This window comes from Aspergillus udagawae, assembly GCF_001078395.1.
Source record: "Aspergillus udagawae IFM 46973 DNA, scaffold_7, whole genome shotgun sequence".
NCBI lineage: Eukaryota > Fungi > Ascomycota > Eurotiomycetes > Eurotiales > Aspergillaceae > Aspergillus > Aspergillus udagawae.
The window spans coordinates 1,774,933-1,788,427 of NW_025091270.1; the positions used below are offsets into that span (position 1 = coordinate 1,774,933).

At 48.1% G+C, this 13,495-nt stretch overlaps 4 protein-coding genes and 1 non-coding gene across 5 annotated transcripts; 2 read left to right on the forward strand and 3 right to left on the reverse strand.

The window, feature by feature from the left end:
- Window positions 1–27: 27 nt before the first annotated feature.
- Window positions 28–147, reverse strand: Aud_r0034. Its single transcript, XR_006253284.1, has one exon. It is a non-coding gene; the product is annotated as a 5S ribosomal RNA (ribosomal RNA).
- A 949-nt stretch (window positions 148–1,096) lies between these two features.
- Aud_009282 (uncharacterized protein) lies at window positions 1,097–2,219 on the forward strand (the record flags this gene model as incomplete). The annotated part of the gene is made up of 3 exons (XM_043294140.1): window positions 1,097–1,321; window positions 1,387–1,468; window positions 1,522–2,219. 3 exons carry the CDS (start codon window positions 1,097–1,099, stop codon window positions 2,217–2,219), a joined length of 1,005 nt encoding a protein of 334 aa, XP_043150075.1.
- A 4,166-nt stretch (window positions 2,220–6,385) lies between these two features.
- On the reverse strand, window positions 6,386–6,712 carry Aud_009283 (WD40 repeat domain-containing protein; the record flags this gene model as incomplete). The annotated part of the gene is made up of 1 exon (XM_043294141.1): window positions 6,386–6,712. The coding sequence occupies one exon, from the start codon at window positions 6,710–6,712 to the stop codon at window positions 6,386–6,388; it is 327 nt and encodes a 108-aa protein (XP_043150076.1).
- A 1,033-nt stretch (window positions 6,713–7,745) lies between these two features.
- Window positions 7,746–10,580, forward strand: Aud_009284 (uncharacterized protein; the record flags this gene model as incomplete). Its single annotated transcript, XM_043294142.1, has 5 exons — window positions 7,746–9,038; window positions 9,293–9,429; window positions 9,610–9,801; window positions 9,884–10,112; window positions 10,164–10,580. 5 exons carry the CDS (start codon window positions 7,746–7,748, stop codon window positions 10,578–10,580), a joined length of 2,268 nt encoding a protein of 755 aa, XP_043150077.1.
- Window positions 10,581–10,657: 77 nt separating this feature from the next.
- Aud_009285 (uncharacterized protein) lies at window positions 10,658–11,918 on the reverse strand (the record flags this gene model as incomplete). The annotated part of the gene is made up of 4 exons (XM_043294143.1): window positions 10,658–10,864; window positions 10,921–11,370; window positions 11,423–11,715; window positions 11,768–11,918. The coding sequence occupies 4 exons, from the start codon at window positions 11,916–11,918 to the stop codon at window positions 10,658–10,660; spliced, it is 1,101 nt and encodes a 366-aa protein (XP_043150078.1).
- Window positions 11,919–13,495: the final 1,577 nt, after the last annotated feature.

Consider the following 13,495-nt stretch of genomic DNA (forward strand, 5'->3'; position numbering starts at 1 on the left):
CATCGAAGCAAAAATAAGTGCGTCAAAAACATACAACAGCCGGGATTCGCTGGTGGTCACCCACCCAACTACTAACCGGCCGGCGTGTGGCTTAAGTACGGCTGAGCGGACGGGAAGCCCTGTTTTCCACACCCTATGGTCGTATGTGCTTTATATTTCGCATATAGCAAGTCATATCCTGAGAGAAGTTTGTTGTAGAGACGTGTAAGCACCCAAAGTGGTGACAAATCTCGGGCTGACAGACGCTAATCTACAAAAGTACAGGGCATCGACAACGTATCTGACCCAGACAAGCAGAAATCTTCGGCAAAACCATACCTATGGGGGTGATAATCCAATGATTAGATCGACGCCGGTCAGGGTTCCAGTCTAAATATTTAGTGCTTTGCTAGGCACCCATAGTGGCTGGAATAGAAAGCGCATTTATTTCTCTAAACCTACTGGGTCATGGAAGCAGGCCATTTCACATGTAATCGCTTCGAGCTCCGCGCTTCAAGTCGTCATCTATCGAAACACATAAGTATAGCCTCTGTTACTCTTTCGGAAATAATTGCTAAAAGCACGAAGACAAAACCAAGGAAATTCGAGTCAAACCATCTGAAGTGCGACTGACGAGCAACGATGAAGACCTTGATTATGCCTAGCAAATCAATGACGCTTCGTTAGAAATCATCTTCAGGAAGAACCTATCTAAACACTCAGTTGGCGTATATATGAGATTGTCCCAAGAAGTTGGGCTACCTTTCCGTGCTATTCCCCCCAAAAAAATCCGAAAGGTACAAAATACTTTATCCTCGAGCTCAACTACATCCTGGACAGACCACCGCCAGTTTACAAGCCCAGGCTCAAGCCTTGCTGAACAACTGCAACCATTGCGGGTGGAGAATGCGCTGCTACTTGAGCAGCTTGGACATGCAGAAGACCACGCAAATGCAAGAGCATTACTAGACTTCGATACCCAATGAGAGATGCTCAGGTCGGTAATTCGGGATGCACAGATGGTCATACGTGCACACCAGCGACTGGTCGAGAATATGTTATAGAGCGCAACACTCCCAGGAATGGAATGCCAGCAACTTGGCCTACCTAATATCATATGTATTTCAGTCTCGCACGGTCTCACATTGGAACCTCAACTGGGGTCAATAGGGTTCCTTCGGTGTCCGCGGACGGGGAGTGGACCACACGGAGCGGTATCAGAAAGCGGGACTTGGCGGATTCCGCCAACCATCTTCGACAGCGGATCAACTTCCCTCCGCTGAAGGATCTCCGTCGGTCTAAACTCGCCCCGAGTCTGCCATATAAATACATGAAACCGAAAGTTAGAGAAATCCCAAATCCCTCAGCTGGCTTCTCATACAATTAATAATCCTGATGAGTGTTAAGGCGGCATTCGTTGGGGCTTCCGGAGCTACACTGAGTCATGTGCTAGCATGGACATTACTGGCGGGCCATCGCGCCGCTGCCCGTAAGTCACTCAGCCCATTTTTTATCTACTTTGACTTACAAAGACCGTTGTAGTCGTCCGGGATGGATCCAAACTCAGAAAGGTCTTGTCAGATCTTGGCGTATCTAACGAGATTGTCGAGTCACAACTCATCGTCACAGAAGGTTCATCCCGTGATGTGAAGACGATAGTTAGGCTTCTTCGCAGCGATCCTGAACTCATCTTCAGTGGTATTACAAGTCTTCCCAAATTCTCAATTAATCCATTCCGCCCAATTGGCATGCAGGATGCCACCATCACGGGAGACTCTGCTATTGCAATAATTAATGCTCTCCGTGAGCTGAGGTCCACAGGCAGAATCTCAAATTCGCCCCTATACATACCGATATCGTCGACTGGTCACGGCTCGCAGCGAGATCAGCCTCTTCTATTGATTCCACTGTACTTGTGGCTCCTGCCAATCGCCCAGGAGGACACTGCCGTTTTGGAGAAGGTTGTACGTGAAGCAGCCAACGAAGCTGATTCGCCTCTTGGTGGCTACGTTATGCTACGAGCGCCGCTGTTGACTCATGGTAAAATGAAAGGGCGTGAATCTGTCCGAGTAGGTTGGATCTGGGAGGATGAGGTCTTCAAGAACCAATATGAGGAGGAGCAGGGTATCAAGATTGGATGGACTATTAGTCGGCTGGACTTGGCAAAGTGGATGTTTGAAGAGCTTGTTCAAGGAGATGCTTACAAGTGGAAAGGGAAATGCGTCTACCTTACATACTAGACTCCTCTTATCCCTTTCATTTATTCCGAGTGTCCAAGAGCGAGCACCCTGGTTGGCTTAGCTCGACTACCTAACTGCGAGTACAGGCTGAGAGGCATTATCGAACGCTTTCCCTCTGTCTCCCACGTTGAGCAAGCATCGATGATTACTGGCAAACGATTTAGATTTTCCGCATACTACTTGTACTTCTCTTCCTGGCACTCGATCTTGCCAAGCTCACAAGCCAGAATGAGACTGTGAACTTTCGCATTGTCTGACGGTCGAGCCACCTTGTCTTTGGCGAAAGCAGCTTTTGATACGTTACTTTTGACTGAAATACTGGCAGTATTAGAGTCAGAACCTTGAAAGAATAGGTTAAGGGGCAGCCATGGTGCTGGCGGCTGAGACGAGAGAGATTTTCGCCAAGGAGAAAAGCATATTTGTTGATTGGCTAATGCTTGTCTTGTAAGAATCTCGAAGAAGACGAGCGTGAAGGATACTGAGGTTATACAGGAATTTTCAAAGCGGCGCGTTTTGATATACTCGCCATGTACATAATTCTGTCCATCAGGTCTTTACCGTGTGGACTCCTCTTGGCTGCTACTCTGATGACCCTAAGCTGCTGCCGCTTCTCAAGGCATGATGAGCAAGGAGGAGGGTGACCCTGCGTTGACGATCAGCAAAGTGTCAGTGCCTGCTATCTCGCGGCCCGTACATTTGCAGGTGTCAAGGCGGGCAATGAGTGCCGGTGCAGCCCTCTCCATTACTACCTTCGAATAGTCCAATCTATTCTGCCACAGCCTTCTCTCTCCTGATCGTTGAGAGTCGAAGCCCTTTCTCGCTCCCCAACAGGATCGATTCCACCGCCCACCGAGAAGTACAGTCTGACACGCCTCTGCCTGCCTCTGTGGGGCAGTTACATGGCGGTTCCCGGGGCAAGGAGCACTTACGGAAGATAACATGGACGTGGGGGATGTTGACATTGGATTATCTACAGGCCATGACTTGTTTTAACTTAGAACCACGAGGGCAGGAGTAGGAAAGGGGGAAAATAAAAAAACACAACAAATCTCACTGGATTCATCATGCCCATGCTTTTTGCGATATGGAATCTCCAGCTCACGTGCCTTTGGTAAATCACTGCAGAGGCATATCTAGCTCTCGATTGGCCAGACCGTGCCTGGCAAAGCGACATTAGCTTTTAATATCGAAAATTCTGGAAACTACGCACCGAAACTTTGACTGGGGGCTGCGGAGAATGGTACAAAGACAACATGGCATTCAGTAACCAACACAAAAATAACTGCCCATAATTGAAAATGTAAAAGCGGAAAGTATCTGAGGCGGATTTGAGGCCTGCTCATTAAAACAAAATCATAAGACTGTACAAACGTTTATGGTAGCCGGGGTTCTGCAGCTGACTATAAAAGAAACCCAAGGTAACGAGGACATGCACCGCTATCCGATTATCTCCGCTGTAATCGTGGCGGATAAATCAACGTAAAGATATCAGGATCGTTTTTTTCCCAAAAGCCAAAAACATTGCTGTTCTTCACTGCGGAGTTATGCTCATTCACCAACCATTCTCAAGGTCTTCCTGAGGCTGGTGTAGTTACCTGACTGTCAATACCTCCCTCAGTGGGCAGTTTCCTGTCTTCAACAAGTTAGTTATCTGTGCGATGATGATCCGCGGCTATTATTGGGGTCTGCCATATAAGCTTGATCAGGCTATTCTGCTGCTGAATGAGCGGTTGGATGAAACTCTTGATATAGTTGAGGATGTGAGGTCTGCGAGGCAGATGGATAAAATTAAACAGTATCATACTTGCTAGTATACAGTACATAGAGTATCCACAAGCTGCATGTCTACTAATAATACTATCATAAACATTCAATGTCACTCATCATCAGAATGATATACTACAAACGCTGAAGCCATGCAACGACTCCTCAGTAATGGAGATGTGAAAGAATTTCATCATACATAAGATAAGGAGGACTTGAGCACAGGACGGAGGTTAAGCCTAGCTGCTGACGACCAATGAGATACCTTTTTGACTAGTGTCTCAAGATCAAGCGGAAGGAAGGAGGGTCGACGGTTGGAAGACAAATGAACTGGATACAGTTTGCATCTTTTAGCTAGACTGGCTTTGTCCTGGGCGCTGTCGAGTTTAGTGGCTCTTATCGACGTCTTCGTACCCTTTTAGCTCGAGTGGTTGCCTTGTGGCGTAATTTGGTCGAGTAGTGGACTTGGAGGGATGATGCGCTTCGTTCAGGGAAGTGCGCAGGAATCTTCGCCCACGGCATTCCCTCTCTTTCCTTCAGTCGCACCAACAGTGCGTTTTCGTCCGAAGTATATGGCCTTTTGTTTTCCCAAAGTATCGGCTGGAGTGGTCTGAGTCAGCATTGGACTAGCGTCAGAAACGAATGTGAGATAATATGCTGGTTTCTGTTCACTGGATTCAACTGTGAGGATGGCTCTCCTGCGGACCTTGTAGATAGCACGGGAACAATCACATGAAACAGGGTCTGAACCACCCAGTGAATGACGAAGAGACTTGGCCGTAGGTTTTGATTTAGTCGCTTCTTGCACGTCACCGGGGCGACCCTTGTGGTCGCCCTGGTAGCTTTTCCTCGCGCGCATGGAGGTACTGGTACGACTACAGCAATCGATGGGTAAGATTCTGGCCTATCCACGTTCGGAGTGGTTAGGCTTACGGAACATTCGGGGCTAGAGCATGCGAACGACTGAAAAGGTTCACAAGATGAAGTGCACTTGCCCTTAGCCTCCTCGGGATCTTTGGTCTGCCGGGCATTGATTGTTGTTGAGCATGGATCTCTATTCTGATCCAGGTCACAAGGCAGCTTATGTGTAGGGTGGTTAACTGGCTCTTGCTGAGAATCACCACACATCAAAAGGCTGCAACCTGGAAACAAGATGCTTACTGCAGGCTACACAGGAGCAGAGTGGTGTAACTCAAATGACTCTACTTATTCCTCTCAGCTTCTTAGCATAAGATTACCCCAAGCTAAGATAAATTCCCATTGGAAAGCTAAAGTATGATGTTTCTAATATTAGCCTCCTTGGTGGCATCCTTTGCCTTGAGGAGGCGACATCTTGGAGAACGGGAATGGGAAATGTCCGGTCCAATATCTATTCCCGTATTAAAGAGAGTAAGCAGTGTGGTGAGCATTGGTTATGTGGATCGCGGACTGTTCCCTTCCATTCCATTCCCACCAATACCCTGATACAGACGGTTGACCCATATATACCTCATTCGCCAAGCTTTCATCAATCAAGACACTATCAGGGGGTTTTCTCTACTCTTTTAATTTGACAGGGCTTCACAATGAGCACTGACGAAAGTTAAAAGGCTGTATGCCTCAACTATCAGTGGGTTCTCAAAGTTGACACTGTTAGAACCTTTCTAGACTTACCCAGGTTCGCGAAAATCAACGCAAAAGTCATGCTAGAAAAGAGGATTACGTCCAGGAACTCGAGCAGCGGCTTACATCTAGCAGAGAAGATGCAAAACGAAAGGATATTAAGCCCAAGTTGCTTGTCCAGAAAATTAAGGCTAAGAACAGAAAGCTTAGAGACCTCCTAATTTTCTCAGGCATGCAGCCCAATGTCATTAAAACATATCTGCACATGGACGGAATCTCAGATACAATCGATAAGATTGCAATTCCTGCTCTACAGGGTTCTGAAGAAGCCATCAGGTTGCCATACCAGAAGAGCATGCACATTCGCCCCTGCTCATTTCAACATTGATGCCCCGACGATGCCTCATCTGCAGAACCACCAGGGCAGCCAATAGCGAGCGCAACGTGTCAGCATTCTCCAGATCCTGCTGAAGAAAGTACTCCATCTCCCGAACCAGAAGATTCAGTACATGGCGTACCCGCTCAGCAGTCTCCGGGGCCTATCAAACACAGCACTTCATTTACAGGACCACTGGAGCAGCCAGTATCTAATGGCGCCTGTCAGCAGTCTGCAGGCCTTGTCAATGAGAGTCCTACATCTCTCAATCGACTGAAGGACTCAATACCAAGCGTACACTGTCAGCAGTCTTGCGACCCTGTCCAGGATCGCAGCTAAGAGGAACACGATTTCCAACAATTATCAACCGACCTGTCCTTCTGTGACTGTCAGCCGCTTGACGATGGCTTGAACTCTTGGCCCTTCAATGACGAAGTTTCGAATAGCACTCTTTGCGCGACTGCGGAGTATACTTGAGGGTGCCAGTGGTAGGATCCCAGAGCTTGATAGTTTCATCATCGGAGCCAGATGCTAGAAGCTGGCCATCTTGTGAAAAGTCGACTGACAGAATTGAATCAGAATGGCCCTCTAGAGTGTACTTGAGCGCGCCAGGGGTAGGATCCCAGAGCTTGGTAGTTTTGTCATCAAAGCCAGATGCTAAAAGCTGACCATCTTGTGAGAAGACGACAGAGCAAACCCAATGAGAATGGCCCTCCAAGGTTTGCAATTCTGGACTCCAATTCTCTTCCATTTTTGGGCTCTGGATGACCGATCAGGACAAACTAAGAGTTGGTTAATAGAAAGACTAAAGAGGCGAGGCACCTGCGAGGACTTGGAGCTTGGTGAAAATGGGAGGTCCTGCAAAAGAATTAAGCAAAGCAAGCGAGTTGAAAGTTGCTGCCTGGGTTGATGTCTAATTTGCTGCCATTTTGCCAAGACCCCTGGTTGTCGCAGCACACAGAAGACTTAACCTGAAACAGAAATTGCTAATGGTGAAGCGAAGGGTCAAGGTCAATGGGGAGATCGTATCCGATGATTACCCGTCAGCTGGTCGAACGCTGGATAACAAAGCCCAGGACATTAAACGCGAAGTAAAGCGCTCCACTATTCTATGTTTAATGCTTAACACTCCTATCCTTTTTAAACTCCTCGATCGATCCTGAAAGCGTCTTTAGAAACTTCTAACATCTGGTTCACTCGCTGCTACAGATACTTCTCCCAACAACGGCACCTTATTCTTCTGTCCATAGTGTCCATATTCAACCATGCCTCAATGTCCCTACGAGCCGAAGATACCTTTTGCAGGCAACTGCGGTTGAAAGTGCCTTCGAATCCGGGTCTATTTACACATCACCTATCAACGATAATCCACCCAACACCTCGCAGAGGATTTCTCCTCAGCCTCAATCATTACTCGCGAGCTAATTGGTCGCTAAATACCACCCGCTTTGACACCTGCCAATCCCTCCACTTACAGCGCCTGCCCAAGCGCCTGCACGTGCGGCACTCTTATCTGCGCTCACATTTAACACCTGAAATCTCCTTCGGGCAGCTCTTGACAACCTGTGAATCAGCCGGTTCCCATGAAATCATCGGTACTTTGTTGTTGTGGCCCTGCCTTTCATCTACAAACCTCTGATCGTCTCCGTTTGCTTCCTTGGCCAGGTACGAGTTGTGCTTCTCTGTAGTTATCTCCAAATGCTTGCTAAGAACGAACAGCCCTCTCTTCATAGACCCTATAATTTCGTCTCGTGATCCGATCCACTCCTACAGCCGTCACCTCTATGCGGAAAGAAGAAATAAAGCTGCTCTGTGAGCGGTTCAAAACTCGCCTGGGCGATCGATTCTCAAAAAACCATCGAGAAGAGCGCTTTGTACCGCATGGCGCTGCGCAGGAGGTATTCCGAAATTACAAGTCGGATTTACAAGAGCTTTTACAACATATGAGTGAGGCCCTTCGAGCAGACGAGGGCCTTCTAGTGAGCGTTGCTCATCGGATTTTGGAGAGTCTCTCGAACGTCCTAGCGATTGTGCTTATGGGTAGAGCGCGGAATGACATGTTTGTCTTGGATCTTTTTCTGTCTCTGGTTCTGGATGGAAATAACCACATGAGAGAGTTCCTTATCTTGACCGATTCCGAATTGCCTATTTCCAAAGCTCGTGCCGAAGACCTGTTTCCGGACAGAGGAGCTACTTTCTTCACCACGCAGCTGCATTTCTGTGCAATAGTGCTGCAGGAGGAAAAGGAGGTGAAATACTTGGAGAAGGAACAGCGCCTGTGCCCACTCCCGTACCTGAGACAAGAATTAATCGGGGAGGGCGCCTTTGGGCAGGTGTTTGAAGTCGAAATTGAAAGGCACCATATGCGTTCGGCGAGCGGAGACGGCGAAAATCGGAAGCCTACACTACTAGCACGGAAGGACTTTCGACTCCAGCACGCGTTTGAGGAGGAGTTGAAAGTGTTGAGGAAGATTATGCGCCGACCCGAAAGGCACGACCATCTGGTACCCTTGCTCGCCATTCTACAGCACGACACCACCTACAGCCTGTTCTTTCCGTTGGCTGCCTGTGATTTGACCACCTATTTTGACCGTCAACACGACCCACCCGGTCCCGGAGCCCTAGACGAGAAGAAGGCCCTCTATCACCGAGGAGTTGCGTTGGCGGGAGCCTTGGCGTTCCTTCATCGTGGTTTCTCCGACATGTCATGCTACCATTTGGATCTAAAACCGCGCAATATCCTCGTTTATAATAATGCACACATGGCAGATGAAGTATGGAAAATCACCGACTTCGGCCTTTCCCGAGTCAGGGTCAAAGCACAACCGCCGAATGATGGCGACTCAACCATGACAATAGGGGTACAGGGAACGTACTTAGCCCCGGAGTGCGCAGTAGCTGGTGCGAAAGTCAGCGCTTTGAGTGATGTGTGGTCATTTGGCTGCATATTCAGCCTGGTTCTTACCTTCATGGTGAAGGGTGGCAAGGGTATCAACGAATTTTCGACCCGACGAGGTGAACAGCCCAATGGCGACCTCTTCTACACTAATCCTACGGAGCCCCAAGTTTCGCCTGCCGTAATTACATGGTTTGATCATTTGAAAGGGTTAGCCTCCAGGGATCGCTGTCCGAGGCTGATGTGTGAATCGCTAGATTTTCTGCTTGGGCATGTTTTGCTACCCAAACGGAAGAACCGACTGGAAGCGTCGAAAATCGAAGCGCGACTGAAGGAAATATGGACTTCCTCCAGTCCCCTAGAGCCTCTTCTAACACATAATGAAAGGCAGCATGACGATAATACACCGTCCAGGTTGTCTAGGTTGTTTTCTAGGACAACAAAAATTCTGAGGCCCGTGTCGCCGCCGCCGCTGGAGGTTGGGAGCTCCGCTCGTGGAAGCAGATTCTCGCCTGGGGGGGAAATTCTGGTATCTTTCACTTCTACTCAAAATCGAATTTTGAAATTGTCGGGTACGTCAAGGAACATGGATGTAGATGTTCAAATACCTGGATCTGTAAATTATGTATCGGTCAGCGACAACTACATTTGTAACGCGTTGGATGGAAACTGTTTTAAGGTTGGCTTATTTCTGCGAGATCCAAATTTCCATCACTGACGGTACTGCTGCAGTGCTGTATTTATTCTATCAGCGGAGCCTTTGTCCCCAATCAGCAAGCAAAGCCCATATCTTTCCCCGATTTGGGCTCTATAAAGATGGCTGCCCTATCAAACGATGGTGCGTTGGCCGCCTTCATTATTACCCAGAAGCCCGGTGGGACCGAGATGAAATGTTTGAGATATCTTTGCAAAACGGAAGACTTGGTACATGCTGCAGGTAATGGGTAAGCATTCAGAACCGAAGGCCCGCGAAAAGGGCGTTCTAACGGATGGAAATAGAGGCCATCCCTCTCCTATATCTAGCAGGTCAAATTCTGCAATTTCTGCAACTTCAATGGGATCTATGACGACGAGATCCGCCACAAACCAGCTGGGACCTGCCATTGGATCGGCTGCAGACATTCGGTTCTTTGATTTCACCAGCAATGGCCAATTTCTTGTCATGGTGACCCAGGAAGGAACGATCAACTTTTGTGTCAAAGTATGGGAAACTCGGGGCGACACCCTGTTCCAAGAGATGTTGATACCACATAGGGTGAGTATGGTGTATGTGCTCTGATAGTGACATTTGCTTACAGTGTATTAGGGCTCTGCTGCCACAACTGCTGCGCACTTTACAGCATGCACAGTTTTTATGCTCAACGGAATTCTCCATTTGTTTATACTGTCACAAGAGCAGTATATCATCCACGCTGATTTGTCCGAAAGGACATGGAGGAGTCGAGAGCTGGAAGATCGAATGGTCCAACTGTATTTCCGCAGTGATAACCAAACGCTGCTCTTTCTCAAGCGCGATCGCCGACAGATATTTGCATTGACTGTCTCGGACGCACTTGTGGAAGACGCAACTATGGCCCGTCCGAGACAGGTAGCACAGATAGGCTCTTCAATAGGTAAATGCCAGCCTAGCATTGCCATGCGAGCCAAACAGAGGGGGAAAGTGGAGATATTACTGGCCACGGCGGAAGGAAAATGGAATGCTGTTGATGTGACAAACCTCTGAGGGTAACGGTAGTCGTTTTGGAAAATTTGCAACAATGGCCAGTCCCATATACAAAAGTAAAACTACAGACGTCATGTCTAATCATTGACCGAGCCACTTTCCATGGCATCCTCCTTGCTCTTTGACTTTGTGCGCTGCTTAGCGTTCTTGACAAACCACCAGTAAAATAAAGTAGCAGCTGTCAATGGTATAGAGAACACAACGTACACCCAAAATTTTGGGGACACAATCAAGCTGTGATCACTGGGGTCCATCTCGAAAAACGAACTCATTCCCAAGAGTGTCTATTTTGCGATTCTTAACTGTATATCTCTTATCTTAAAAACACTGGGCCACTTACTGCCATGAATGTGAAAGGAAGATAGATCAAGGTGACGGTGGTGATGACGCGTACAGTTGTGGAGTCGTCGACAGTTGAAAGCGTCAAGTCGAGCATATATTTGTTCTGTCTTCTCGCTGTGTTGGAGTCCTTGAAAGAGAGGGTGTCCGTGATGGAGACTGCTAAGCATGCGGTTCGACTCTTCAAAAACCGCGCTTGTTGGGTGTATGCATCCACCATATTTACGTAGTTCTCGAGTAGCTGTTTCATTGCATGGGAATCTGACTGCTGCGTAATATTGCGCTCCGCTAGGGCGTCATTAGCATCTTGCAAGGTCTGGAAGTTTTTCTGGAGTGACCTAAATATGGGGCTTAGGGATGAACAGCGAGCCTCTGCATGACGGACGGTGCTCAGTGTTTCATGGTTTACTCGCAGCTCCTCTTCTATGCGCTGGGCCATGTTTGTGTTGGCCTGCTAAGGTTAGTCAACGATTCAGGATTCAATCCTGTGGTATGCAACATACAATAGTGAGAACCTTACGCTCATAGTAGGCGAGGTAGTCTCGCCACAAAGGGAAGAATGTCCCAAAAAGAACATTGTGAACAAGAAGCGGCTGACGATGGAAAGCCAGAACGTGAGTGGGGTTCTGTAGGAGTGTCGCCAGGCGTTTCTGAAAAGCACAGTCTGTGGTCGGGTTGAGGAAGATCCAGGTGGACTGGTTGGTTTCTATGTTGTACTTTTGATACACTGCTGTCTGGCGAATGACCCAGTCCTCGACGGATTTGCAAGCGGCGTATTTCATCACGTAAGTGATTTCTACAATTTTTGTCAGTGAATGATGATTGGATTTTAAATGCGACCAGCTTACCGATGGATTGGCCATTGGATTTGAACATAGGCGCACTGCTATAGGCCTCTTCGATTCCAACTCTCTTCCGGCAGAAGGCGAGAGAACATTCGAGGACTTCTGACGATGCTCCGGCAATATTGATAATTTCCTGGAAGAGCTGGCGAGTCATCTGTAGTGGCTTCCAGGAGTTTCCCTGACTGACAGAACTGGACCGACGTTAGATGACACGGCGTCTTCATACAATCTTCTCTTTCATTTAGTCACTATACATGATCCTTAGCTCACTTCCCATCCCTTTAGAATCGGTGTTCCAGGCACGCAATCCGGCCAATGACTTCAGGCTGCGTACTGTCACTATCCGGAAATCAACATATGGCAATCGAGCGGAAGCATTGGATGATTACCCCCCGAATCAGGGTTAGTGTCTGTCCACGTTATCTGGACATCAGGCTCTTCTGTGGTAAAACACTGTCGGGTCTCTGCTCGCATCCAATAATCCTCTGGGAATGGGACGAGGGAGTACAAATCCAGCGAATCCAACCATGGCACACGGTTGGCCGAGGAACCTTCGATAGTGTCGATCGTGGGTGCGTATGCCGCTTCCGTTGTTGGCATGTTCCCGAGCTCCGTGATGGTTGTGATGGTGGTTAAAAATGACAAGCTTGATACTTAATTACAACACCCGGCACAAGACTTTCCAACAGCCACGATTTAAACGTCATATATGTTGATTTCTTTAAGATACTAGAAAGACGCTGAAATCAGCCTTGGGAGGCTTACATACATCAGACGGCAAAGGCTTCACAGACTCGACGCCTGTGCCCGACGGGATTACTTGGTGGTGAGCAAACACGGGCGATAGGAGTACTTTGATTCGTGTCAGGTAATTGGTCACGCAGGGGTCACCCCCATGCATAATGCTCGAGCCCCTTCATTCCCCGCTTTGCTCGTGTTCATCGTGATCCGAGTCCAAAATTTGCCTGATAAAAAGAAGCAAAAATTAACACCGTGTCGCTCAGCCACTATGTCAAATTGCCTGAGGCATATTTTCTGGTACGTCAATACTTACTCAAGTTCAGCCTTTCGTTCCGTGATTAGTCTCCGGTTCGTCCTTTTTGGTTCACACTTGGGAAGAGCTTACCTCGGTCACTTCCCTCGGGGCGTCGAAGGAGAACACATCTTCATGTATCTGTCGTCGCACCCCTATCTCAGCGATGAAGCAAGAATCTAGACACTATTCCGCCGCGGGCTTACTTGAATATGGAAATTTAATTTAGGATGCTTAGGAAACTTCTTCTCCAGAAACCTCTGCAGCTTCGCGCTTGTTAGATATCTTTTTGGAGCCTCCTGACGGCGCATAGGGATCCCCTCGAATGGAGGCGAGGACGATGAGACTAAAAGAGAGGTCAAGGCACGTCTGAGGCTTGACATTTGTATTTAGTCAGCCGTATTCAGTGATGAAAGTGTTGCTGTTTCATAAGAATAGAGACGATGGTTGTTCCTCAAAAGACTTGGTAGGATGCATCAAGAGTTTCAAGTCGTTACAAGAGCGTGGGATTTCGTCCACTGTGAGATATACCCGGGTGCAGCCTGTTGTCCAAGGTAACGAGTAGACGACTCTGGAGGCTCTGCATCCCGCAAGGTTGTCACCTGCATAACCAGACCCCAATGCTGCAGGAAGGTTTATTCACGCGGAACCGTTCGACCAATCGCTGGCTATCAGTTTTCCGTTAGATTGACGATTCA